The sequence below is a fragment of the Macaca fascicularis genome, chromosome 11 (assembly GCF_037993035.2).
Source record: "Macaca fascicularis isolate 582-1 chromosome 11, T2T-MFA8v1.1".
In the NCBI taxonomy this organism is placed as follows: Eukaryota; Metazoa; Chordata; class Mammalia; order Primates; family Cercopithecidae; genus Macaca; species Macaca fascicularis.
The window spans coordinates 124,002,845-124,030,808 of NC_088385.1; the positions used below are offsets into that span (position 1 = coordinate 124,002,845).

The window sequence follows — 27,964 nt, forward strand, 5'->3', positions numbered from 1 at the left end:
TTAATTAACAAACCTTTTTTTTTTTTTTTTATTGGAGATAAAAACAGCAAAGTCCCACATACCATACCCTACAAGACACAACATGTGCGGACGAGCCTTGGCTGTGTACCGGTGCTGCAGGATGAGGCTGTCCGCCGGGCCTGGGCTGCTCCAGCTACGCGGGGAGGCGGCCCCATTGCAAAGTGCGGTTTCTCTGCGAAGGTGGCAGCGGGTCAGTGGCAGAGGGCCATGGTTTCCATGTTAAGGAAGCGGACGTGCATCTTGGTCTCAATGTCAATCCCCTGCCAGATCTGGAAGGTATGGACCAGCATTAAGGGCACATTCCCACCGCCACCTCACACCTGACCAGGCCCCGGTCCTCGGTCCTTCCCCACCTACCCTCTCCTGCCACCAACGGTGATGTTCCGGGCAGGTGAAAGCCCGAGGGCTGTGTTTCAAGGCTAGGAGCTAAGCGAGGACGAAAAACTTCCATCTGTCTTTTTTGCTGGTTAATTTGGCTCTGACATTTGGATTCTCTCTGAGATTGTCACAGCAAGTTATTATTAAGTACTGAATCCAAGCTCTTAGCTCCAAGTCATTTGAATCTCACCCACCACTTCAGGTTCTGCGATTTTCATGCAAATTATATAACCCCATTAAGTCCCCTTTCCATGACAATGCGGGACCCCCAACCTGTGCCGCCCACTTCACAGAATGTCGGGGGCTCTAAAGGACCCATCCTCATCATGGATGTGTTTTGTAAACTGTTAGGGGCTGTGCAGTCACAAGGCTTCGCTAGGCCACCATCATCAATTTAAGGATCTCCAGTGTGGTCTTTACAACCTCCCTGGGATAAGGGACCACGTGCATTCTAGAAAGACAAACTCAAGCCCAAAAAGGTCATTTCTACCCAAAGATCGCATCGTGGCCCCATTCCTGGTGCTGGTACTGTCACTACAGTCCAGCCTGGCCAGGGCCCTGGAGCAGACCTTCACACTACAAGGCTATGTATGTACCCCAGTGCTCCCAAGGCCATGCCCGCCAGCACCTTAGCAAGTCAGGGCCCACGGGGGCCACAGATGGTAGGATGGGGGGTGCGAACAGGAATGGAGGGATGTGGTGGGCGGGGTGACTTCTCACTGCCTCCCGCTTATGTAAGAACTTCAAAATCTCTGTCACTCTCAGCATCTCCGGGGACAGCCACGAGGCTGGTAACGGGGGAAAGTCAGAGCCCCGTGGGCACCCAGGGGACAGGGAGGCCTTGGGACATTTCTGGCCGCAGCCCCCCGGTACTTCCTGCTTTCCTGAGGCTGTTCTGGGTGTCATGGGGTGTGCAGACAGCTCTGGTTCCAGTCGAGCAGCCCTATCCTTGCTGGGTGCACGAGGCGTTCCCAGGGTAACACACATGACCACTCACAGTGGTTTCTGCTAAGTGCCAGGTGGCAACATGGTCGCCAAGGGCAATGGAAGGAACCAGGGAATGGGAAGGGCCGGCTGGTCCCAAAAGACCCCTCAGGGATACAGGGACAGGCTGGGGGGCACTAGGGGCCTGGCAGAGGCCAGCCTTTAGGGCAAGGAAGTTGGTTTCAGAGGCAAAGAAATTCATTCTACTCAGTCTGAAGCCGTTGTACTTCCTCCCCAACCCTCCCTCCCTCCTCCACCTTCTAGCTCTTCGTCCTGTTGTCTTGCTCTGGCGGGCATCACCTGCTCAGGTGACCGGGTCCCCAGCAGAAGCCAGAGTGAGTCTGCAGCACAAGTGCAAATTCTGCCTTTTGCCAGTCTGTCCGCCCTGCCAGCCCCGGGGGGGCCATGTGCACGGCAGTCCTGGGGGCCTGCCGACCTCCGCAGTCTCCTTTCAGCCTTTTATCACAGCCGGGCCCTGTTGCCTGCCTCTCCTCTCTCCTGCCGGGTCTAACCATTGGCTGCCAGGCTCAGCCTTGGCTCCATGGCGCTGTGATCCTGAGGGCCCAGTCCCACAGTCCTGCTCTGGGCTCCTTGGCCAGAAGCCGTGATCCTTCCTTCCCTAATCCTCTCTCCCTCTTGGTCTCCTGCTCCCCTGACTTCCTTGTCTTCCTCAAGCCCCTCAAAAGCATTGGGAACACTGTTGTGATGCCCAGGGCCCAAGTGCGGGGAGGGGGATGGGGCAGGGGTCCCCTCCCTGCCACAGGGCATCTGATTATCTAAACGGCCAGAAGCAGCTCTTGACTTGCGAGGCCAGCACTGGCCTAACCACCGCCCACCAGCAGAGGCTGCAGAGGCCATCAGGGAGGAGGCAGAGTGGGCGGCCGCTTTATGAAAGTGACATCTTAGGACACAGCGAGGAAGGCCCAGGCACAGCATGTGCAGTCGGCTCCAATCTGAGCTTCTGAGAAACACTGTTTCTACAGACACGGAAAGTTCCCAGAATCCCTGTTCCAACTACAATGGGGCCTTTTTTTTTTTTTTTTTTTTTTTTTTTTTTTTTGAGACGGGGTCTCACTCCATCACCCAGGCTGGAGCACAGTGGCGCGATCTCAGCTCACTGCAACCTCCACCTCCTGGTTTCAAGCGATCCTCGTGCCTCAGCCTCCCGACTAGCTGGGACTACAGGCGCCCACCACCACGCCTGGCTAAGTTTTGTATTTTTAGTAGAGATGGAGTTACACCATGTTGGTCAGGCTAGTCTTGAACTCCTGACCTCAGGTGCTCTGCCCACCTCAGCCTCCCAAACTGCTGGGATTACAGGCGTGAGCCACCAGGCCCAGCCTACAACAGGGGTTACCTCTGAGAGGGGCAGTGGGACCCCAGGTGAGAGAGAATTTGGTTTACACTGTATACCCTTTTGTACTGCTTACATTGTTTTGACTGTGTGTGAATATTACCTTTTCCATAAAAAATAAGAAAAACCAGTTTAAATTGCTTTAAAGGCCACACCCAAGTTGACCCCTTCCTACTGATGTCGGTCACCCAGGAAGCCTGTCCCTTGCCACTGCAGGTAAAGAGCCATGTCCCCTCCTGACATGGACCACACGAGGTCTTCAAGGGTCCCCCAAGGCCCCCACGCCCAGGCCACCCACCTTCAGAAAGTCCTCGAAGGTGATCCCCTCGTACACCTGATCAGGCTCCTGGGGACGGAAGCACAGGGTGGACAGTGAGTGGTGCGGGTCCCCACACAGCTTCCTCAGGGGGACGGTCCACTGGCCTCCCCTCCCCACCAACACCCGAATATAAGTGGTTGAGGCTGTTTGGGAGGAATCAGAAGAGGGGAACGTTCTGGATTATCTGCCTCTAGCACGCAGCCGGTCACCCTGCACCTCCAATATCCTCATTCATGGGCTTGAGGGTGGGATGGGAGCTGAGCGTGGCTCACCAGGGCCCTGACAACGCATGGCTCAGAGCAGCATCCCTCCCCACCCCCAGCCCCCCAGGGAGAGAATCCGAGGCGTGGGTGACATGGGGGCAAGGGGCTCTCCTTCCCCACTCAGCCCACCTCACCACCAGCCCCCCAGCAGCTGGGCCACCAAGATACCTCCTGTCGCCCCAGGGCTGGCCTCCTCATGCCAGTGCTGTGCTGTGCTGATAAGAAGATTCCAGGCTAATCTAAGCTCACAGACCTCGGGGGAGAGGTCAGCGAAACACAGGGCCAGCATGTGAGGCCCACGCCTCATGCCTCATGAGTCACCGTGATAACCCAGGACCTCCGGGGAGGCACGGCTGGAGGGTGGCCGCAAGGAGGCTCTCCATGCTGAACAGGTTTGGCAGAGCCGGTCTCCATCTACTCTGCATCCAGCCTGCTCTGGGGACGACACCAGGAGCTCCTGCCCCTTTCACCGATACTCTCAGGATCCCACCGACAAGCCTCCAAAAACCTCACCCAGCAGCACGCTTCGTGACAGCGAAAATCTGCTGACATCCCAGGTGCCCTTCAATAGAAGGCGAGGGACATAAATCTCAGTCATCCACCCTATTTGCAAGGCCAGCACTGGCCTAACCACCATCCACCAGCAGAGGCAACCATTAACCACTTATGCCTAGTGTTCCATTGCTGGAACGCTAAGCTGTGGGAGTTGCTTATATTCTACTGCTCAAGGTCATCACCAAGGTCTGATTGCAGAAATTCTAAAAGCTGCAACCTCAGGCTAAAATGGGTTAAGAAGGGGTTGATCTATATGTCTCACTATGGAAAAGGCTCTGAGATATGTATACAGCAGATAAAGAACAAAAAAACAAAACCCAACAAGCAGAGAGATGTCTGCAGGTCTGTGTGTGCAAACCTTTCCTTAGACTGATAACCAGACCCCCACCATCTGCCCTGTGGGTGCATGGGGTCATACGGAGAAAAGGGGAAGCCACATCAGTTCAATCATGTTTTGCATAAATCAAAAATAAAAGACATGCATGTATACGTTGGTATATGTAGGAAAAAAACCCACCAAGAGGGAGTCCTTTTAGGGAAGAGGACCTGGGCTGGTGGGGGAGCAGGCGAGACTTGAAGCTCTCTCTGTGACTCTCTGAAATTCTGTACGTGCGTGTAAGAACACAGGAGGCACACACTAAGCGTGTTATGCGCCAGGCATGTATGTCCCAAGTGCCTTCCAAATGCTATTTTGTTTTGTTTTGTTTTTTGAGACAGTCTCGCTCTGTCGCCCAGGCTGGAGTGCAGTGGCGCAATCTTGGCTCACTGCAACCTCTGCCTCCCAGGTTCAAGTGATTCTCCTGCCTCAGCCTCCCAAGTAGCTGGGATTATTATAGGCATGCACCACCATGCGTGGCTAATTTTTAAATATTTTAGTAGAGATGGGAGTTTCACCATGTTAGCCAGGCTGGTCTCGAACTCCTGACCTCAAGCAATCCACCTGCTTTGGCCTCCCAAAGTGCTGGGATTACAGGTGACCAAATGCTATTGTTAGCATTTAATGACAGATGCCAATCTCACAACAGGCCCTGAGCTGGGTTTTGGTCTCTCTCCCGTATTACAGATGAGAGGCACAGAGGGCAGCTGCCTGTCCAGCTGGGAGCATCGAGCTGCCTCCAAGTCCTTAAGGGCTGTTTCTACTGGCAGGACTTTGCAGGTCTTTTAGTTTCCTCTTTATACTTAAAAAATTTTGGCCGGGCACAGTGGCTCACACCTGTAATCCCAGCACTTTGGGAGGCTGAAGCAGGCGGATCACGAGGTCAGGAGATCGAGACCATCCTGGCTAACACGGTGAAACCCTGTCTTTACTAAAAATACAAAAAATTAGTCGGGCATGGTGGCGGGCAACTGTAGTCTCAGCTACTCAGGAGGCTGAGGCAGGAGAACGGCGTGAACCCAGGAGGTGGAGCTTGCAGTGAGCCGAGATAGCGCCACCGCACCCCAGCCTGGGCAACAGAGCGAGACTCTGTCTCAAAAAAAAAAAAAAAAAAAAAAAAAAATTTGGCCAGACACAGTGGTTCACATCTGTCATCCCAACACGTTGGGAGGCCAAGGCAGGAGGATTCCTGGAGGCCAGGAGTTCGAGACCAGACTGGTCAACATAACGACATCTCTTTTCAGCAATACATCTCTTTTTTTAAAAACTAAAAAATCAGCTGGGTGTGGTGTTGTACATCTGTAGTCCCAGCTGCTCCAGAGGCTGAGGTAGGAGGATGGCTTGAGCCCAGGAGATGGAAGCTGTAATGAGCTATGATCACAACACTGCACTCAAGTTTGGGCGACAGAACGAGACCCTGTCTCTTAAAAAATAAATAATAAATTACAAGTTCTCGGCTAGCCTGGGCCAGCCCTGTCCCTAAGGGCTCCTTCCTCCCTGTCTTCCCACTCACGGGCACAGTGGCTGCCCTCCCTGCCGGGCCACCCTAGGTTCCCAGGCCGGCCAAGGGGAGCTAATTATAGAAAAGGCCCCCGTGGCCAGAGTCCGGGGCTGGAAAGGGGGTGATTGGCGCAAGGAAGGAGGGCAGGGAGTGGGGGAAGCAGTCCCCCCCGGTCAAGCATCCGTGGGTGCGACCTCCCGAGAAAGCACTCTCAAAACATCCCACGGGCCAGCTCAGCGGCTCACGCCTGGAATCCCAGCACTTTGGGAGGCTGAGGTGGGTGGATCACTTGAGGTCAGGAGTTCAAGATCAGCCTGGCCAACATGGTGAAACCCCATCTCTGCTAAAAATACAAAAGTTAGCCAGGCATAATGGCACATGCCTGTAATTCCAGCTACTCGGGAGGCTGAGGCAGGAGAATCACTTGAACTCAGGAGGTGGAGGTTGTAGTGAGCCAAGATGGTGCTACTGCACTCCAGCCTGGGTGACAGAGTAAGACTTGGTCTTGAAAAAAAAAAAAAAAGAGATCCTGCCTCCATCAATAACTGCCTTTGGAAGTCCATTAAAGTGGGGACCATGGATCGTTTGTTTTCAGCGGGTAGCACGGTGAGAATGGGAAGTGTCCTCAGAGGCCAGGCGGGATTGAACCGATGCAGCTGCCCCTTGCCCCCAGCTCAGGCCTGTACACAACTTGGTCTGGGTTTATCGGGCCGAGGTTTACACCAGAAGGATTTTAAGAGCGCCCAGTTTTAAGAGCGCCCGGAGGACCCATGAGTGAAGAAAGAGGTGCAGATGAGCCCGCTGCCTGGCAGCCGCCTTCCTGGTTCCAGGGCTACCTCCACCTCCTGGGGGCTTGTGGGCAGCGGGTGCACCCCGGAGCCCGCCTCCGCCCCGAGATGCCGCTGCTTCCCAGGCTGCTGGGGTTTTATGCAGATCAGCAGCTGCCAGTAATTTCACTACAGCAAATTAAGAAAACTGTCACCAATTGAAACTGGAGTGGGACAGGGAGCAATTTGAAGAAGGAGAGTGTAATTAAATCAAATGGAAATTTGGCCCGACAACCGGCGGGGATCCCTGCTCTCCCCACTGAGGTCACGAGCCGTCTCCTGTGGTGGTTAATCTGCTGAGTGCAGAGGTTTCACCCAAGCCAGAAGCTTCCCCCCGGGCTCCAGAGGCAGACAGATAAAACACATGCCAGGAAGCCGGCCGACCACAGCCCCCGCCTCTGGGAGCAGGCCCAGGCAGGTGGCCTCATGTCCCTCAAGGACGGGGTTGGGGCACAGAGAGCAGGATCCAGCATGAACCCCCCTCTGCTCCGGGCTAGGCGAACAAAACCATCAGGGTGTCTAGAGACGCACCTGCTTTAGACACACAGGGGCAAAAGGCTGACAGCGTCAGTGGGGCCATCCAAACCCCTCAGGGAACACACGACACCCAGGTGGTCACCTGCCTTCCTGAGTGGTCCCGAGGCTTAGAGCCTCAGGGCTGGGGGCTGGCGGGGCTGCACCTGTCCTTACAAGAGGAAATCTTCCCAGCACAGGAAAGATCACAAGGTCTAGAGGATTCTCTACGCTGAGCCTCAGTTTCCCCACCAGTCAAAATGAGGCAAAATGTAGGAAATGATGAACATGGGAAGGCCGCTCCCCTCTCCTCCATGTCATTTACACACCAGCCCCTACCTCAGCTCCTCCACCTGACCCTACGCCATCGGCTCTTGTCAGTCCCCAACAGGGCTCCCTGCTGACCCCTGCTCCAAGGCCAGAAGTCGCCTCTGAGTCATTTGTTAATAAACTAATTTGGGCCAGCCTGTGCCATGTGCTGCCCAGGCCTGGCTCCAGGGCCCAGTGCTGCTATGAGCACTGATTGAGGCCAGGATGGGGGCTGGGGGGCTATGCAGGTGGGGGCTCCTGGACCTCGAGCTCGCTTCCCTGCCTGTGCAGTTCTCTGGGAACTGGGACCTTCAGTCTCCTGGGGAACGGGAAGGGCTGGAAGAGGTTTCTGAGCCCCACAGGCCACAGGTAGAGCAGGTGGCAAAATACACCAGGCCCCATGCCCCGTGAGGCCTTCCAGAAACACAGCGCATAAGCAGGAAAGGCACTGCGTGTCTCAGGAGGGCTGCAGGGGCGCTCACCATCTGCCCCATGCACACGCTGGCCGCCTCCATCATGGCCCCGTCGGCGATGGAGCGAGCGGACTCCTTCTCGATGTGGGGGTTTCCTGACAGCAGCTCCTCGACCACCTGCCAGGTGGGGCGGAAACAAACGGTGACCTTGGGCCTCCATCAGGGTCGTGGGGGGCGGGAGGGAGGTGCCAGGAACCCAGGGCGGGCCAGAGGAGCATACTTTACATTTCGATATTCTTCCAGGGTGATGCGGCCGTCGCTGTCCGAGTCGTACATGTGGAATAGAACTGGGGTGGCAGGGGACAGAGGGGACTCCGTCAGGTGGGGCCTGGCCCCTGCCACCCCGAAATCTACACTAAACTAAGCAAAAGACACCAATAACCAAACCTCAATGCCAAAGCCAGAGGGGTCAGGCATGAGCTGTGGGACTAGACTGACCACTTCCTACTGGGTGACCTTGGACCCGTGACCTAACTTCTCTGAGCCTCAGTTTCCTCATCTGTGAAATGGGAATAACAACAGCATCTACCTCATGGCCTTAGGAGGGCTGGGAGCTAGCGCTGTGGCCCCATGAGCATGAACATGACGACAGTAAGCATTACCCGTTAACACAAGTCAACAGTGTTGAGTTCAAAATATTGCTCCCACAGCCCCAGGAGGCCCCATCGTCTCAGCCGTGGCAAGTCGCGGTCCACAATGCTTCTGATCTGGGCCCGACTGATCTAACGTGGACGGTCCCAGGCCTGGCATCAGGGAGGCGCTGGCCGGGAGGGGGCCTCTCCCTGTTGTTCCTAGCACGGCCTTGGGAGCTGGAGCTCTCCCAAGTCTCCTGTGTTGGCATTTTCTTTTCTAATGTATTATATTTTTTCAAGATGAAGTCTCGCTCTGTCACCCAGGCTGGAGTGCAGTGGCACGATCTGGGCTCACTGCAACCTCTGCCTCCTGGATTCAAGAGATTCTCCTGCTTCAGCCTCCCAAGTAGCTGGGATTACAGGTGCATGCTGCCATGCCCAGGTAATTTTTGTATTTTTAGTAGAGACAGGGTTTCACCAGTTGGCCAGGCTGGTCTCAAACTCCCAACCTCAAATGATCCACCCGCCTCAGCCTCCCAAAGTGCTGTGATTACAGGTGTGAGCCACCATGCCTGGCCAGCATTTATTTGTTATTATTTTTTTCAGAAATGGAGTCTCCCTCTGTCGCACAGGCTGAACGTAGTGGTGCAATTGTAGCTCGCTGCAGCCTCCATCTCCCGGGCTCAAACAACCCTCCCACCTCAGTCTCCTGAGTACCAGGGACCACGGGCACGCAGCACCACTATGCTGTGCTAATTTTTTTATTTTGTAGAGGTGAGTGTCTTTCTCCCTGTTGCCCAGGCTGGGCCCTGAACTCCCGGCTTCAAGTGATCCTCCCCACTCAGCCTCCTAAAGTGCTGGGATTACAGGCATGCGCCACTGAGCCCAGCGGGCATTTATTGAACACTGACCAGATGCCCAGGTGTGCAAAGCGCTTCAAAAACCTCTCAATCTCCCTCTCACCCAACCCCAAGAGGCCAGGGATGCCTGAGCCCTGCCTCCCAGACAGACTGTCAAAGCTCACGGAAGTTAAGGCGTTTGCCCACAGCCACACCACTAAGGGACAGGAAACCAGGGATTTGGACCTGAGTCCGTCCTGTTCCTCGCCCCTTGGAGCAGACAGGAAGCTAGGCTCACACCAGGGATCCCCCCCCCCGGGGCGGTTCCCACCAGCCCCACGTACACATTCCAGTGCTAAATATAGTCAAGTCCCATGTTTATATTTTCTTGATGAGGAGGTTGACCTGGGGCAGGGCACAGAGGGATGTCAAGAGTCATGGGAAAGGCCACAGGAAAAGAAGATGTGACTCGGGCCACTGCCTGGGACCTGTGCGGCTGACCAGCTGGGACCACAACTGAACCCACTCGGGAGCCAGAACATAGTGGGGCTGGTCTCAGGAACCCAGCAATAGCACAGCCCACGGAGGAGGGAGAGGAGGAAACTGACTATAGGGGGCACTTCCTGTGTGCCAAAGGCTGACTGTGTGATCTTGCCCAGCCCTCAGAACCACACATAATCAGCATACCCACGTTCTGGGTCAAGGTTCAAGGTCACATGGCTGGTAGGTGAGAGGGGCCACATTGGAACCCAGGTCTTTGCATCAAGGGCCTTGCTTCACAGCCACCGCACAACCCCCTTCTAGTCCCAGGACGCCGCAAGCTGCTGAGGAATGTTTAGGATGAGGGCGCCGGGAACGGGAGACAGCAATGCCAGCCTCACAGGGACAAGGGCTGGTGTCCCCAAGCCCTCCAAGCCTCCAAGCCAATGCACACCCAGCCTCCTGCTGCAGGGGTGCCTTGTGTTCTGAGGACTTAGGGGAGGCTGCACCCCAGGCCAGGCGTGAGCAAGGGGACTCAGTGGCACGCACATCTCAGCTTCTCCTTCCGGGACAGCTCCACCTGTTCCTCGTCCATGGTGGTGTCGATGGGCCGGAAGTAGGACATGATGGTCAGGAAGTCCTCGAAATTGATCTCATCAGCCAGGCCACTGGATCCCTTGCGCAGGTTCCTACGGGAGCAACAAGGAGGGTTTTGGAAATAAATGAAGAACCGGATCTTGTCCTCTTGCTACCATTAGCTCCGAAAACTCTGCTCTCAGGGCACAAACTAGACCCACGATGGCTGCTCTCGCCTTGAGTCTGTGCCCCAGAAACCTGCTTCGTGGAGGGGCTGGGGGCTCCAGAAGCTGAAAGTTCAGTCCCTGCCTCGCCCTCATGGAGCTCCCCCATCAGGGAGGTGGAAGAGAGACAGACCACTGCATGACTGTTGATTCAGGCGGGGACAGAGGGAAGCGTGGGTGTGTGATGGTGCACACAGGCGAGCATTTATGAGGAAACCAAGCAATCCAGTAACTCACCAAATACCTCTCCCGATCCTTTCCTTTAGCTCAGGGGTTGGCAAACCGCCCACGGGCCCAATCTGGCCTGTTATCTATTTTCATACAGCCCATGAACAAAGAAGACTTTCTGGGCCAGGCGTGGTGGTTCACGCCTCTAATCCCAGCACTCTGGGAGGCCGGGGTGGGCAGATCACCTGATGTCAGGAGTTCGAGACCAGCCTGGCCAACATGGTGACACCACGCCTCTACTGAAAATACAAAAATTAGCCGGGCGTGGTGGTGTGCACCTGTAGTCCCAGCTACGCGGGAGGCTGAGGCGGGAGAATGGCTTGAACTTGGGAGGTGGAGGTTGCAGTGAGCCGAGATCACACCACTGCACTCCAGCTTGGGTGACAGAGGGAGACCCTGTCTCAAAAAAAAAAAAAAAAAAAAGACTTTTCACATTTTTATCTTAATTTTATCAGAGTCAGGGTCTCACTCCATTGCCCAGGCTGGAGTTTGGTGGTGTGATCATAGCTCATGGCAGCCTCAAACTCCTGGGCTCAAGCAATCCTCCTGTCTTGGCCTCTCAAAGTGCTGGGACTATATGTGACAGCCATGTGCCTGGCCGGTTTTCACATTTTTAAATAGCTGAAAAAATGCTTGCCAAAAAAAAAAAAAAAAAAAGTCAAAAGAATAGTATTTCATGACGAGTGAAAATTACATGAAATTCAAATGTGAGTGTCCATAAATAAAATTTTATTGGCACACAGCCATGCCCATTCATTTATGCTTGTCTGCAGAGTTGAGTAGATGCAAGAGAGACTGCGTGGCCCGCAAAGCCTAAAATATTTACTCCTTGTCTTTTTACAGAAAAAGTTTGCCAACCTTTGCTCGCTCTCACTAGTTCAAAATTTTAGGATGGTGATTGACTGCAAGCATCACTAAGTAATCTGTTTATACCCAAATACAAAGTTTGCCAATGACTGAAAGTTTTGTGGTAAGTTAGGGCAGATTTGAGGCTGGCCGTATCAATGTGCTTTTTGGAGGAGGTAAGAAAGGGCTGGTGTTCCAGGGGACGGGGACACAGGGAGTTCATGCCCCATGCCGGGCACAGTGCCTGACACCCAGATGAGGGGCTCAGAAATGTGTGGTCCAGCTCGAGTCTTGGCAGTTGCTAAGAAAATAGCTTGGAGGCCAGGCGCAATGGCTCACGCCTGTAACCCCTGCACTTTGGGAGGTTGAGGCAGGCCAATTGCTTGAGCTCTGGAGTTCAAGACCACCCTGGGCAACAGGGAGAAACCCTGTCTCTACAAAAAATACAAAAAAATTAGCTGGGTGCGGTGGTGTGCACCTGTAGTCCCAGCTACTTGGGGAGCTGAGGTGGGAGGATTATTGGAGCCCAGGAGGCCAAGGCTGCAGTGAGCCAAGATCACGCCACTGCACTCCAGCCTGGGTGACTAAGTTTGAGATCTTGTCTCAAACAAAACAAAACAAACAGTCTGGAGACGACTCCAAACCCGAGCTCCTGACTCACTGTCCTCAAACCTTATCACTAACGGACTGCGACCGTGAGTGCCCGAGGCCGCTAGGGAGGCTGTCATACAGCTGGCAAGCTCAAGGTTCTGCCACAGCCCCTCACTGTGGCCCTTCGGAAGGGGCAGTACCTAGCTGGCCCGGGGTGGCTAACAGTTAGTGGTTAGTGCTTGGATGTCACTTGGGTTCCACCCAGGGCATGACTGCACCTCCACTGCAATTCTCTCTTTAGAGGTTCATCTACTACTCCTTTTCAGCACCCAGCAAATACACTGACACCCATATGACAGCCTCTGAGTGGCCCGGGAACTCCCTTTCTTTTTATTTTTCTCTTCCAGATTTTCCAGGGAGAGGTGGGGTCCCAAGTCTGGATGAGAGAAGGCAGAAACTGCCCATCTGCGGGATGAGATCCGTCCTTCCCTCAGGAAGGCCCATCTTTATGTGTTTTCACAGGTCTCCCTTCTTTCTTTTATCGGATGAAGCTCTCAACTGCTCCTGCCACAGGCTTTAATAACCTTGAAGTTCTCGCTGTGGGCGGCACAGACCAAATTTACAGAGCATAAAAATAGCCCCCGGACTTATCAGGCTGCTCTGAAAGCCCTTCCCACAGCGACTGGCTCACACGTCCTTCTCAAGTGGTTTAGGCTGCAGCAAGAGGGATTAAGATTAGCACGGGCGAAAATGTGACAGACCCCTGGGGAAGGCAGGGTGTGTGTCCTTCTCTGGGACGGTTGAGACCTGCTCTGCTTCAGCCTCAGGACCCAATTCAAGGAAGGAGGGTCCCTTCCCCTCTGAGTGCTCCCAGAGGTCTGCAGAGACCAACATTATGGTCTCCAAAGGCAATGAGAGCCAGCGCCAAGGAAACCCAGACAGAGCACCTGGAACCAGCCCCACCTGCTCTCCACTCCATTTTCTAAATAAAAGGTTTTTTTTTTTTGTTTTTTTTTTAGAGATGCAATCTCACTATATTGCCCAGACTGGTCTTGAACCCTGGCCATATGCAATCCTACTGCCTCAGCCTCCTCAGCTGCTGGGATTACAGGCACGTGCCACCATACCCAGCGCTCTGCTCCCATTTCTAAAATGAGCACCAGGATGAAGATCAGTGGACAGAAAACAGGGGCTACATCTAAATCTGTGGCCCAGCATGAGGGCAGGCCATCTTCTCTCCTTTTGCAAAGATGCCACCTTAACTTTCTAATTCTCCTGTAAGGAATGGAGTGCCCCTGGAGGTGGGGATGGGCTCACAATACCCCTTTCCCAAGACCTGTTCCCAAAAAGTCTTAGGAACAAAGGCTGAGGCTGGTATTTCTTGAAAGGAAAATCCTGTTTCCAGCATCTCCTCTGAAATCCTCCTCCAGCTTCTTCTCAGCATTTACAGGATATGACGTGAAGCCCTTTTCCAACAGTTACAGGCTCCCAGCTGTAGCCCACGAAGTGTTCTGGGTGCAGGCCAGAGGAAACCCTTCTTAAAATCATCCCCTCCCTCGGTGACTTCTGGGCCAGCCTTAGTCACTGGCACCTCCCTTTCTCCACACCAGGTATCTCTAAAGAGCAGCTGGAGGCTGAGGTCCGGGGACCCATAGGGAGGCTCTCACCGCCCCATACCTGGCCACCACCCTCCGCTTCTGGCTCGGCCTAGATCCCTGGCCATCTTTCCGTGGCAGCTCCATCAGGCAGGCACAATGACAGCTGCTCTCAGCTCCAGACCCGGAGTCTCCTGGTGCCCCCCACATCCCCACACCCAACCCATCCCCAGGTTCACACCTCTAGTCAGTCCCCTGGGAACCTTCCTTTTCTCTCCTGGCCCCTGCAGCTGCCTGGCCCAGCCCCCACCTTCCCGTGCACTCCAAGTGCAGCCGGAATGAGCTTTGCAAAATGCAAATCGGAGCCTGTCACTCCCCTGCTCAGCACCCTCCTGGGGCCTCCCCCGTCCTCCTGGTAATCCCCAGTCCCACCTGGACTTCCAGGCCTGCAGGGTGGTCTCAGCCACCCGCACCAGCGCAGACCTCACTGCCCCTTTCTGCCTAGCTCCCTCCTCAGGGTCCCCACAGGCCTGTCCCACCTGGAGTCCCCCTGAGATGTGAGATGTGGCCACTTGTTTCAACATCCACCTTCTGAACACTCCATATTCCCCAGTGACTGAGGTCCCTGTCCCCTACCTTCAGGGAGCGCCACTGGCGCCTGTGCCAGTCCTTCCATGACTCTGTCCTAAATCAGACCCTCAAAGGAGGAGGAGGCTACTGCCTCCATCTGCCTGTCCCTACGTCTGGCAGCAGCATGCCCAGTGCACCCTCTCGTCTTCTGAAAACCAGAGAGGTGTCCGCCCTGGCCCTTTCCCCACACCCTGTCTCCTGGAGCGCGGCTGCTGATGGAGAACAGCCGGGCAGGTACGCGAATTCCACCTCAAGAGCCCAAAACACAACTCCTGGGTCTGTCCAGGATCGTGAGGCCGACAGACCCGAGTTGGAATCCCAGTTCCTACAAGTGACAGCTGACAGCCAAGTGACCTTGGGTCAAGTTTTTCTTTAAGGAATAAGAGCATACACTAAAATGCACAGGTCTTGTGTTTGGACAAACATATGCCCTTGTGAAATCCACCTCTCATCCACCCCAGAAGTTCCCTCTTCCAACTTTACAACTGGCCAGAGTTGCACCCAAGCCTTCTGAAAACAAGCCTCGCACAGACACACACTCCTACACGTGGACACATGCTCCCTCTCGCGTGCGCATGTGCACAAACACACACACGCATGCACAGGCGGCCCCTGGGCTCTGGTCTCCTGTACCATCTTCCTGTCAGTGCCTCCAACTCTAGGTCCCGTCAGGGGCCACGCCTCCCACCCTGACGCCTACTTTGGCTCATTTGGGGACTGGCCTAAGACGCACTGCCCACCTCTGAGTCCTTTCTCTGAGAGCCAGGATTTAAAGGGAGATGGTGCACCGGATTCCACTCTGTCTTTGCCACCGACTGTGCAACTTCACACACTTCACAGTCACTTAAGCTCCACAGGCCCCTCCTCTTTGGCAAACATGGCAACTGGCCGTGAAGACTCCTTTGGTACCAGGTCTCTCACCCCAACTCCTGATCCAACCCTTCCTCCTCATCTATAATCTCCCAGGTGGCTCAGAGCTGCCCCCTGTGCCCCAGATCCTCAGGGCAGCCCTGACCCAAGCCCGGGACCACGATTCACTCCTCCCTGGCCTCCACCTCCCATTCCCACCCTACAACCAACCAGCAGCAACAGCGACCTCTGCAAAGTGCAAACCTGGCTCACCCACTCCCCCCACACCCTCACCTCAAAGTCCATCAGCGCCCCCATCTCAGCTCCTGAAGACCCCTGTTGCTGGTCCACAGAGGCTGCCCGATGCAGCCTGCCCTCCCCACATCACACTGGCCTCTCTTGTGATCCAGCTAGGTCTGCCTCTCAGCTCCCCAAGCTCCCTGTGCCACAGGGCCTTTGCACACACAGTTCCCATCGCCTGGAACCTTCTCTCCCTGCTTTTCCGGTTTAACTCTTGGTCACTGTCTCACCAGGCCTTGCCCCATGGGCCACAGAGGAAGGCCCCTGCATCTCCAGGGGCAGCTGAAGGACCCCTCTCCCGGTGAGCAGCACCCCCAGTTTCCAGTGGGACTCAGGGAGGCTCAGCACCTTGCCCAGGGTCCCACATCCCTGGCAGAACCAGGGTGAGTGTTTCATCCCTGCACAGCTCAAAACCATCAGGGAAGCCCCAGGTCTCATCACCACACCACACCTGTTCCCGTCCTTCCTCTTTCTGCCCATCCTCCACTTCCCAACCATCTTTGCAGACGTGGGGACATTGGGGCAAACAGGCTGGCTGGCCTCAGTGTGGCTGCCACAGGCCCCAGCAGCATGGGGAGGGTACACCCACCCCTTCATCCCCCGCAGAGTCCCAGACACCTCCAGGCTCCATCCCGCGCACCCAGGTCTTTTACCATAAACAATACTGGACACTGGGGCATGAGCTCTGGCCTGTGCCTCAGCTCTGGGACACTGGCCAGGGTGCACACCTCTTTGTAAGCCACGGCGATGAACATATGAATAGCTAACCTCGCGCTTCACCACACATCCCGCCACTCCCCTTCACAGCAACCCTGCTAGGCAAGTGCTATGATTATCTCCACTTTATTTTATTTTGAGACAGAGTCTCATTCCGTTGCCCAGGCTAGAGTGCAGTGGTGTGATCTTGGCTCACTGCAACCTCCACCTCCCGAGTTCAAGGGATTCTCCTGCCTCAGCCTCCCGAGTAGCTCGGATTACAGGTGTACGCCACCACACCTGGCTAATTTTTTGTATTTTTAGTAGAGACAGGGTTTCACCATGTTGACCTGGCTGGTCTTGAACTCCTGACCTCAAGTGATCTGCCGGCCTTGGCCTCCCACAGTGCTGGGATTACAGGTATGAGCTGCCGCGCCCAGCCAATTATCTCCATTTTAGAGATGGTGAAACTGAGGTATCCTCCCAGATGGCCCCCCAAATCCCTGTGTCTCCTGGTAGTCACGTCCCTGTGCTGTCCCATCAAGAGGGGGGTGACCTAGTGACTCACTTCTAACGAAGAGACAGAGCAGGAGGAATGGGGTGTCAGTTACAAAAAGATAGTGGGATGTCCCGCTGTTTCATTCAGACGGCTGGCTCTGGAGGAAGCAAGCTGCCATGCTGAGGGCAGCTCTGTGGAGGGCCCAGGAGATGCCTTCAGCCAGCAGCCACAAGGCTGAACCTGGAAACAGAGCCTCCCTGGTCGAGCCACGAGGTGAGGGACCCCAGTCCCAGCTAATGCCTTGGCTGAAGCTAATGAGTCTTTGAGACCCCCAGCTAATTTGCACCCAGGTTCCTTTCCTCACCCAAAGAAATGATGAGATAATTAAAAAAAAAAAGAAAGAAAAACTGGAAAGCGTTTTTCTGAGATGGAGTCTCACTGACTCTCGCCCAGGCTGGACAGTGCAGTGGCACAATCTCGGCTCACTGCAACCTCTGTCTCCCGGGTTCAAGAGATTCTCCAGCCTCAGCCTCCTGAGTAGCTGGGATTACAGACGTGCACTACCACACCCAACTAATTTTTGTATTTTTAGTAGAGACAGGGTTTCACCATGTTGGCCAGGCTAGTCTTGAACTCCTGACTTCAAGGGATCTGCCCACTTCAGCCTCCCAAAGTGCTGGGATTACAGGCGTGAGCCACTGCGTCCTGCTAATTCTTTTATTTTTAGTAGAAACAGGGTTTCATCATGTTGGCCAGGCTGGTCTTGAACTCCTGACCTCAGGTGATCTGCCCCCCTTGACCTCCCAAAGTGCTGGGATTAAAGGCATAAGCCACCATGCCCAGGCTTGAATTTTCTTTTTTAAAAAGTCTTCCTCAACAGTTGTCTTAGAATGCTTCTAAGAGAATTATTCTTTTTTAATTGTTGTTTTCATTTTTTTTTTAGAAACAGGGCCTCACTCTGTTGCCCAGGCTGGAGAACAGTGGTGCAATCACAGCTCACTACAACCTCGAACTTCTGGCCTCAAGTATCCTCCCACCTCAGCCTCTCCAGTAGCAGAGACTACAGGTGTGTACTACCATGCCTGGCTATTGTTTTAATCTATGAAGTTTTGGGGTAATTTGTTACACAGCCAGAGATAGCAAATACAGAGGCCCAGAGAACTTGAGTGAGCTGCCCAGTCGCCCAGCTGTGAATCCAGAATGGTCCAACCCCCACCCTGTGCTTATAACCCCTACCCAGCTCGGTCCCCCCTTCTGGGCATAAGCTCAAAGGGCCATTCTGGGCAATGAGTACCACGAGATGCCACACAACACAGAGGTGCCTGCCACTGGGCTGGTTCAGGGGAAAACGCCCACCTGTTGTCGAAGAAGGCACGAACAATTTTGGATCGGATGGGGTTGAGCTCCAGGTCCGGGACATTGTTGAAGTTCTCCTTGCTGGTTTCCAAGAAGAGATACCAGGAAGAGAGTAGGAAAAGACAGCAGATGTCAGCTGGCATTTTCATCCTGTATCAAGCTGTATTTTGGATCCCCAACAGGCCCCACGAGAATAGTTTAGAGTTAGGAGACAGAACTGGAATACGCTTCACTTACCTGCCCCTTCCTCTAACCTTTAGACTGGGCAAAGGCAGGGAGGATTTGGAGGCTCAGATACTTTTCTTTTTTGAGATAGTCTCACTGCCACCCAGGCTGGAGTGCAGTGGTGCGATCATAGCTCGCTGCAGCCTCCATCTACTGAGCTCAAGCAATCCTCTTGCCTCAGCCTCCCAAGCAGCTAGGACCACAGGTGCACGCCACCATGCCTAGCTAATTTTTAAAATTTTTTGGAGAGACAAGGGGTTGACATGTTGCCCCAGCTGGTCTTGAACTCCTGGGTTCAAGTGATCCTCCTGCCTCAGCCTTCCAAAGTGCTGGGGTTACAGGTATGAGCCACTGGCCTGGGCTTGAGATACTTTTGAGAATCCAAGAGGTAGACTGGACATTCATCTTCAAAAAACTGCAGAGATATGGGATTTGTGTCCATTCTGGGGATTCAGAGACTACCTGAAACCTATCCTCAAATCCCCAGGTAAGTATTCAGAGCAGTGGGGTGCTGGCTTGGAGCTCTGGAAAACAGTCTGGCAGGTCCTCAAAGGTTAAACCTGGAGTTAACAGATGACCCAGCAATTCCACTCCTAGGGATATGCCCAAGAGAAACAAAAACCTGTGCATGAATTTCACAGCAGCATTCCCCACCCACAAAGCAGAAACAGCCCAAACGTCTGTCGACTCATAAATGGAGAAATAAAATGTAGTCCACACAATGGAGTTTGTTTGTTTGTTTGTTTTTTGAGACGGAGTCTCGCTCTGTCGCCCAGGCTAGAGTGCAGTGGCGCAATCTCGGCTCACTGCAACCACAATGGAGTATTTTTTAGCCACAAAAAGGAACCAAGTACTGATGCATGCTACAACACAAATGAATCTAAAAAACATGGTGCTAAGCGAGGCCGGGCACAGTGGCTCACACCTGTAATCTCAGCACTGTGGGAGGCCAAGGCAGGCGGATCACTTGAGGTCAGGAGTTTGAGACCAGCCTGGCCAACATGGTGAAACCCCATCTCTACTAAAAATACAAAAATTAGTCGAGTGTGGTGGTGCACGTCTGTAATCTCAGCTACTTGGGAGGCTGAGGCACAAGAGTTGATTGAATCCGGGAGGTAGAGGTTGCAGTGAGCCAAGATCTCACCATTGCACTACAGTCTGGTAGACTGTAGTCTCAAAAAACTTCTGAGTTTTGAGACTCCATCTCAAAATACAAACAAACAAACAAAAAAACCTTATGCTAAGTGAAAGAAGCCCGTTACAAATGGCCACATATTACATAATTACATTTACATGAACTCTCTGGAATAGGTAAATACACAGCGGTAGAAAGCAGATTGGTGGTGGTCAGGGGGTTGGGGACCTGGCCCTGGTTCCTGGGTCCCTCTGTGTCCCCAGTATGGCCTCCTGTCCAGGCCTTTCGGCTGGGCTCACTCATGGCCTTTGGCCAAACTCAGGGCCAGCTGAGGGTACAGCTTTCTTTTGGGAGTGATGAAAATGTTCTAATATTGACTGTAGTTCTGGATGCAGACAGAACTCTGTACATACGAATGTCACTGGATTGCACATTCTAATGGTTGAGTTGTATTACGTGAATTACATTTCAGTAAAGCTGTTAAAAAAAAAAAAAAGCCAGCCAGCCAGGCGTGATGGCACACGCCTGTAGTCCCAGCTAGCAATCAGCACAGGAGGCTGAGGCAAGAGGATTGTGTGAGCCCAGGAGTTCACGGGTATGGTGAGCTATGATGGTGCCACTGCACTGCAGCCTGGGTGATACAGTGAGACTTCAATCTCTTAAAAAAAAAAAAAAAAAAGAGCAAAAAAAGCTTGGCTCTGGACAGGGGAGCGTGAATTTCACAGGAGGACACCCTGTAGCTGGCAGAGGTATTGCTGAGTCCTAGAGGCTGCAGGTTTGCAGGCAGGGGCGTCAGTCACTCCCTCACCTGCCTGCCCTCCTCCCCTGCCCTTCACAGAAGGCCATCCTGGGTTCTCTGAATGTGCTTCCTGCTCACCTTTTCCTTCTGCTCCATGAGCCTCCACAGGCAGCGTCTTGGGAAGGACCCAGCGCACAGGCTGGGATCCGGCCCAGGTAGGGAAGGTGGAGGAAATCAGCCCACTGAAAATGAGGACCTCTGGGTGGGAAGAGATGGCGGGACAGTCATTGGAAGTGGGATTCAACACTAAGACAGATGCTGGAGAGGAGGAGGCAAAACAGACACGGGGGATTCTATGCTGTTTGAGTTGGAAGATTCCATGAACGCCTTGCTGGCCCCTGTGCTGCCCCACCTTACGCACTGGAGGGGTAGGGATGGAGGCATGGAGAGGCACAGCAGGACCCGGTCCTGGGTCCCTCTGCGTCCCCGGCATGGCCTCCTGTCCCTCCCACCCAGGCCTTTCGGCTGCGCTCACTCATGGCCTCTGGCCAAACTCAGGAGCCGCGTCAGGGCAGACTCATGTTTTAGATTCCCAGGAACCCAGTTCCAAAGAAGGAGGCAGACTTGGAACAGCTGGCCAGAGAGATGGGATGTTATTTGGCCATGAAAAAAAATAAGATTATTTTTCGGCCATAAAAAGGAACAAGGTTTTTTGTTTTGGTTTTTTGAGATGGAGTCTCGCTCTCTGTTACCCAGGCTGGAGCACAGCGGCGCGATCTCGGCTCACTGCAACCTCTGCCTCCCGTGTTCAAGCAATTCTCCTGCCTCAGCCTCCCAAGTAGCTGGGATTACAGGCATGTGCTACCACGCCCAGCTAACTTTTGTATTTTTAATAGAGATGGGGTTTCACCAGTTGGCCAGGCTGGTCTCAAACTCCTGACCTCAGGTAATCCACCTGTCTTAGCGTCCCAAAGTGCTAGGGTTACAGGTTTGAGCCACTGCACCTGTCCAGGAACGAGATTCTCATCCATGCCACAGCACGGATGTACCTGGAAGACATGATGCTCAGTGGGAGAAGCCAGACACAAATGGCCCCTTGGTATACGATGCCATTTATAGGAAACATCCAGAAAAGACAAATACAGGGAGACAAAGCGGAGAGATGCGGTTTCCAGGGGCTGGGGCGGGGTGATGGCTAACCGGTGAGGAGCTTCTGAGGTGCTCTAAAATGGACTGGACATTTTCAATGGGCTAATTTTACAGTATGTGAATTACATCTCTATAAAGCTCTTAAAATTTTCTAATAAGTCTTTTTTTTTTTTTTTGAGACGGAGTCTTTGCTCTGTCGCCCAGGCTGGAGTGCAGTGGCGCCAACTCGGCTCACTACAAGCTCCGCCTCCTGGGTTTACGCCATTCTCCTGCCTCAGCCTCCCGAGTAGCTGGAACTACAGGCGCCCGCCACCTCGCCTGGCTGGTTTTTTGTACTTTTAGTAGAGACGGGGTTTCACCGTGTCAGCCAGGATGGTCTCGATCTCCTGACCTTGTGATCCGCCCGTCTCGGCCTCCCAAAGTGCTGGGATTACAGGCGTGAGCCACCGCGCCTGGCCTAATAAGTCTTTAAAAAAACAAAAAAGAACCACTGTGCTACTGCAGTACAACTCCATTTATGTAAAGAACACAAAGTGACAACACGAACTTCTGCGGCTAGAAGTCGGGGTGATGAACTGCCTCGGAGTTGGGGGTGATCGAGAGGGAACATGGGGGCCTTTTGGGGACCGGGAACATTCTGTTGCATGTTCCGTCTGTGAAAGTCCCTCTGTGTGTGACACATGCTTTTCTCTGTGCAGGTCACACCCTCACTGCTGGCAGACAGCTCGATGCTCTGCCCTTTTTCCTCATTAGTGGGAGGCAACCACAGGAGGGGACAGAATACAGAGACCAGAGCCCTGAATGAGTCAAGGTTACCAGGAGAGATGATCACATTCTACAAAATCACAATCGGATGACGATGACAGCTACAGCTCACAAACGTGCGAGCGACTTGGCCGGAGCCATCTCGTTTCCCAGCGACCCCACAAGGGCTCCTATTATCCCTGATGCTTCAGGCTCAGCAGACAGGTTTTGGCGACCTACCCCAGCTCACCCAGTGGGGGCGTGGAAGAGTCAGCTTGGAAGCTAGGTAGAGTACAGCCATGCTCTCACCAGATACCCTGCTGTCCTACTCTCCCTGGCCACCCGAACAGAATCCATTTTCCAAGGCCCAGATTCCCGGACTGAGAAAGGGACCACAAGGAGCTCCAGAGGGAATCTGGGAGAACAGAGAAGCCACTGGCTGCTATGCTGCTAGCCAAACCCTCTCTGGCTTTCACTGGCTGTTGCTAATCCTTCCTCGGTCTCAGTTTTCTCTTCTGTGAAGAGGGTACACTGATACTGACTGAGGGGTGACGGGCACAGCCTCTGGAATCACACTTGGGTTCTACCCTGCTCTGCTACCTGGGTCAAACGGCGTTGCCACACTCAGTCTCCGTCTGCTCCTTTGCAAACAGGAACCTCACAGGATTGCTGTACAGCTTAGAGGAGATCAAGTCCGCAACATGCTCAGCACGGTGTCTGGTGAACTGGGAGTGCACCACAGATGGCAGCTTGCGGGATGGGGACCCTGTGATTTCCACAGCACCCTGTCCTCAATGCCTTGCACAGCTGGGCTTAGCAAGGTGATCAATAAATGGTTTGCTGAGCAAATAATGAAGCGAATAATAATGAAGGTGGCTGCGGGCAGGGCTTCCCTCTTTGTCTGGTCCATCCTGAGGCACTGCCCTTCCCCAGGGCCCAGGTGTCCAGACCCTGGAAGGAGAGCAGACCCCAATGTCCCAGGAGAGAGGAAGGAGAGGTGGGGGAGAAACCACCTAGAGGAGCCTGACCCATGTGCCTGGAGAAGAAATTAACTCAACACAAGAGGCCTGTCCCCAGCCAGCAGCAATAAGACATGCCTGACCTGCTGGGAATTGAGCTGGGGACACAGTGTTGTCCCCAGGTCCTGGCTTCACAACCCCCAGCAGGTGTGTAAATGGCTCTGAAGCCCGTTGCCTCTGCTCTCTCTCTCCATAGGCACCTGCTATGCCCACACCTGACTCTCACCTCCCCCTCACCACAGGTGCCTGACTCTTGGAGCCTCAGTTTCCTCATCTGTGAAATGGGTGCAGACCTATTCCCATATCAAAGGGGATGGTTCAGGGTCAAACGCGAGGTGGGGAGAGGGGTGCTGGCCCAGGCTCTGCCCCTTACCAGGCACATGGTCTTGAGTAATCACAGCACATCTCCAAGCCGTGAGTTCTCACCTGTAAAATGGGGATCGTATGAATATCCAGGTAACATGATGGGGCTAATTAGATGACCAAATGAGATAAATCCACATAAGATGCTGAGCAGACTGCCTGACACAGGGTAAGCTCTTAATTTTAAAATAATAACAGTAATAACGGCAGCAGCAGCAGCAACAGTAATCGCTGCAGCAGTATTAATAGTAGTAATAATAATAATCTAACAGCAGCTAACCTATATACCCTCAGAATGGAAGGAACTATTCTAAGAGCTTTACATTATTACATAGAGATCACAACAACCCTATAAAGTAGGTGCTTATGCCCACTTTATCTTCTTAACTTTTTTTGTTTTTTGAGACGGAGTCTCACTCTGCCACCCAGGCTGGAGCGCAGTGGCATGATCTCTGCTCACTGCAACCTCTGCCTCCTGGGTTCAAGTGATTCTTGTGCCTCAGTCACCTGAGTAGCTAGGATTACAGGTGTGCGCCACCATGCCCGGCTAATTTTTGTATTTTTAGTAGAGACGGGGTTTCACCATGTTGGCCAGGCTGGTCTCAAACTCCTGACCTCAGGTGATCTGCCCACCTCAGCCTCCCAAAGTGCTGGGATTACAGGTGTGAGCCACTGCGCCCGGCCTGTGCCCATTTTAAAGATGAGGAAACTGAGGCAGAGAGATGAAGCCACTTCTCATTGTTAAGAATGAAACTGGTGGACCCAGGCAGTGGCATGGTGGTGCCTGGCCTGCAGGGACTTTCCCTAAAACCTGTCAATGTCCCTTTTCAACAAGGAGAGCGCCGGCCTTGAGTCCAGCACTTAGGACGCACTAACCTTTTCATTCCATCAGTTTCATGCTCCATCAATACTCGTGTCAGTTTTGTTTTCCTTCCTCCCCAGGTTCCCGCCAGGCTGGATGAACCGGCTTGGCTAAAGGTGTCTCAGCCCAGGCTGCAGCCATGGGAACGGGCTCTGCCTCACCTCAGAGCCCAGGGCTGACGGCAGGTCACTGCCCTCAGCTGGAGCTGATTCTCAGTGGCCAGTGGTGCTGCCCCAGTGACCACCAAGGTAGCGGGGATTGCCCATGAGGGCTCCAGGACCACACACCTTCCAGGCCTCCTGCGGGACGGCGTGAGCCTTGGGGGCTTCAGAATGTCCCCCTGGAGTCCTGAAGGGCTCTCACGACATCAGGCTGTGCTGAGCACTGCAACACTTAATCACCCCACGTAATCATGAGTGGCAACAATGATGATCCTGTTCTACAGACCAGAACACAAGGCCCAGGGAGACAAAAGTACTATGCCCCGGTCACACAGCTAGAGTTGGCATGGGACTCCAGCTCCATCTCCAGGCTGGCTCAAACTGTCTTGCGCTTCCTCGCGCTCACCACTTCCTTCCTTCCGGTTGTGCATTTTCACCTTAAAGAGAGAAAGAGCGAGAACGCTCTTCCTTCGGCAACTGTTCTCACCCAGCACCCAGTCGCCCGCCCGAGAGGCCCCATCTGGGACCCAGGAAGCGGGCAGGACAAGCGTCAGGCCGACAAGAAGGGAAGGACCAGACTCAAAAAACCACCGAGGACTGGGCTGGGCTCTTCCTCAAGCCTCGTGCTGTGGGTTGGTTTCCGGCAGCTTTTGGGGCCCAGCTCACTTGCAAAGTTCTCTCTAGGGGTATTGAGCGTGGCGTTCCCCAACCCCTGCCAACCACCGCAAGGCTAACCGACCTCCAAGGTGAGGGTGCAGCCAGGCCCCAGATTCTCAGGCTGGAACTTCCACCGTTCCAGGGCTCCCCACACTGAGGGGGCCACTTGGGTCTTTCCTCTGCAGGGCCGCCTGCCCAGTGCCCCTCTGAGTTCCCCTTCCTGCACTCACTGTTCAGCATTTGACGTTCCCCACAGTGGGGAAGCTGAGACCCCATGGGGACTCTTGAAGGCAGAGACTGCGTGTCACTCAGCACGTGTCTTCCCAGTAGCCAAGATACTCAAAGTGTGGTTCCTGGGCCGGCAGCATCTGCATCACCTGGAGCTTATTAGAGATGCACCATCTCTCCCTACGCCAGACCTACTGAATCAACCTGCATTAATACGGTGGTGCAATCATGGCTCACTGCAGCCTTGAACTCCCAGGCTAAAGTGATCCTCCCTCCTCAATCTCCTGCGCAGCTGGGACTACAGGTGTGCACCACCACACCCAATTTATTTTTGGTAAAGACATCGTCTCGCTATATTGCCCAGGCTAGTCCTGAACTCCTGGGCTCAAGTGATCCTCCCGCCTTGGCCTCCCAAAGTGCTGGGATTACAGAACCTGCATTTTAACGCAATCTCCCGGGCATTCACATGCACATGAATGCGTGAGACCTGCTGGCCTCTTAATCTCTCAATGTTTCAAAGCACCTGGAATTGCTCAAATGTACCAGGCAATTCTACCCACACTTCTGCACAGAAGATTCTGGCAAGAAAGGACTGGTCCTTTTTGCTCCTGGCAAATGCCTCTTTCAAAAGCTGGACAATGTCGCCAAGACCATTCCCCCAGGCACACACCTTCTCATCCCTGTCCCTGCCTCATGTCAGTCCCCCACTTTCCCCGACACCTGGCGTTGACTTCTTACAGTGAGAGCAACTCGGCGACACGACAAGCATTCCTTCGAGGAGCCAGGCACTGTTCTAGGTGCCGGCTGCAGAGGTAAATCAGACAGACAGGATCCCTTATGGGGAATCTAGGAGAGCACAAAACAGATGGGAAATAGAGTATCTCAGGCAGTGATGAGTACTTCGCAGAGAAATTCAGCAGAGAAAGGAAAGGGGACTGCAGGAGGCTGACACACGTTTAAATGAGGTTGATCACAGAAAGGCCACAGGGAAAAAAGTGACATTTGAGCAGAGACCTGAAGGAGGGGAGGTTCTCGACTCCCATGTGTCCAGCTGGTGGGGAGGGTGCTACCAGCATCTAGTGGGTGGAGGCCAGGGATGCTGCTCAGCACCCCACAGTGCCCAGCACAACCCCCAATGAAGAATCATCCAGACCCAGAGCCCAGCCTCAAAAATCCGGCTCTAGGGGAAAAGCATTCTAGGAAGAAGGAACAGCATGAGCGAGAGCCCTGGGGTGGGGAACAGAAAGAGTGTTCATGTAACTTGGGCAAAAACAATTGGGGAGATGTGTGCAGCAGGGGCCTGCAGGACACTGAGAGGCCTGAGCGGTGGCTCGGACTCCCAATGGGTGAGACCGAACATCTTCAGCAGAGAAGAGACATTCTCACAGGACCCTGCCACATGGTACTGCGGGCCTGGATGGTGGACAGGCAGTGAACACAGACACACGGGGACCAGGGAGGAGGCTGCTGGGGTAGCCCAGGCAAGAGACCATGGCAGCTGGAGGAGGGCAGGGGTTGGGGGAGCAGAGGAAGAAGGGGAGAGGAGTAGCAAATTCCGGGCTCGGTGGGAGGTAGAAATGGCAGTGTTTGCTGAGTAACTGGAAGCAGGGCTGAGAAAAAGAGAGGAATCAAAGGTGACCACTGCAGGCAACTGAGGCTGCCGTTCACCACAGAGGAACAGGGGACCTCTGGAAGGGATGAGGAGGTGCTTGCTTTGAAACGGACATGTTACGCAGCATGCCTTTTGGATATTAAGTGAATGGGCAGTTGCTACGTGAGTTAGGAATTCAGGGGAGCGGTCCTGGGAGGACATACAGATGTAGGAGCTGGCCGGCCACAGTGGCTCACACCTATAATTTCAGCACTTTGGGAGGCTGAGGTGAGTGGACTGCTTGAGCCCAGGAATTCAAGACCAGCCTGGGCAACATGGCAAGACCCCATCTCTACAAAAAATGAGCCGGACAGGGTGGTACATGCCTGTAAGTTCCAGCTACTCAGGAGGCTGAGGCAGGAGGATCACTTGAGCCTGGGTGACTGATGCTGCAGTGAGCCGAGATCGAACCACTACACTTCAGCTTGGGCAACGGAGCAAAACAATAACCAAAACAGCAGGAGCTAACATACAGCTGGTGTTTCAGGCCACCGCTGTGCATTTCATTTCAAGGACAAAAAGAAGCCCGAGTCATCGCTAGGGCAAAGGCAACCCTCCGTGATCTGCCCCAACTCTCTGACTCTCCTCATGTGCTGGGCCCTCTGCCCAGACCTCCCCGCCCTCTTCTCTTCACACATTGGCTCCTTCTCTCCTTCTGGTCTCAGCGCAGATGTGGCCTCCCCAGTGGCACCTTCCATGACCACCTACCCCAAGCACCCTCTCTTCTCTAGGGTTCCAGGGGATGGCTGTCTGCCCCATTTCCTTCCTTTAGTGTATTTTTTTTCTTTTTTTGCCCAGGCTGGAGTACAGTGGTGCGATTTCAGCTCACTGCAGCCTCCACCTCCTGGGTTCAAGAGATGCTCTTGCCTCAGCCTTC

The 27,964-nt window shown here is 53.9% G+C and overlaps 1 protein-coding gene across 14 annotated transcripts in view; it reads right to left on the reverse strand.

The window, feature by feature from the left end:
* TESC (tescalcin) overlaps positions 1–27,964 on the reverse strand; it is a 62,211-nt gene continuing 34,247 nt past the window's right edge. For 3 of the 14 annotated variants that reach the window (XM_005572352.5, XM_074007984.1, XM_074007985.1), the window contains 6 exons: positions 18,155–18,235; positions 10,314–10,453; positions 8,099–8,160; positions 7,883–7,990; positions 3,036–3,083; positions 1–290 (listed from right to left, as the gene is read on the reverse strand). In XM_005572352.5, coding sequence (XP_005572409.1) covers positions 213–290; positions 3,036–3,083; positions 7,883–7,990; positions 8,099–8,160; positions 10,314–10,453; positions 18,155–18,235 — 517 coding nt within the window. In that variant the 3' untranslated portion in view covers positions 1–212. Of the gene's footprint in view, positions 291–3,035; positions 3,084–7,882; positions 7,991–8,093; positions 8,161–10,313; positions 10,454–18,154; positions 18,236–26,174; positions 26,283–27,964 lie in introns of all 14 variants that reach the window. The other 11 variants (XM_074007987.1, XM_005572353.4, XM_074007986.1 and 8 more) reach the window with 9 other exon arrangements.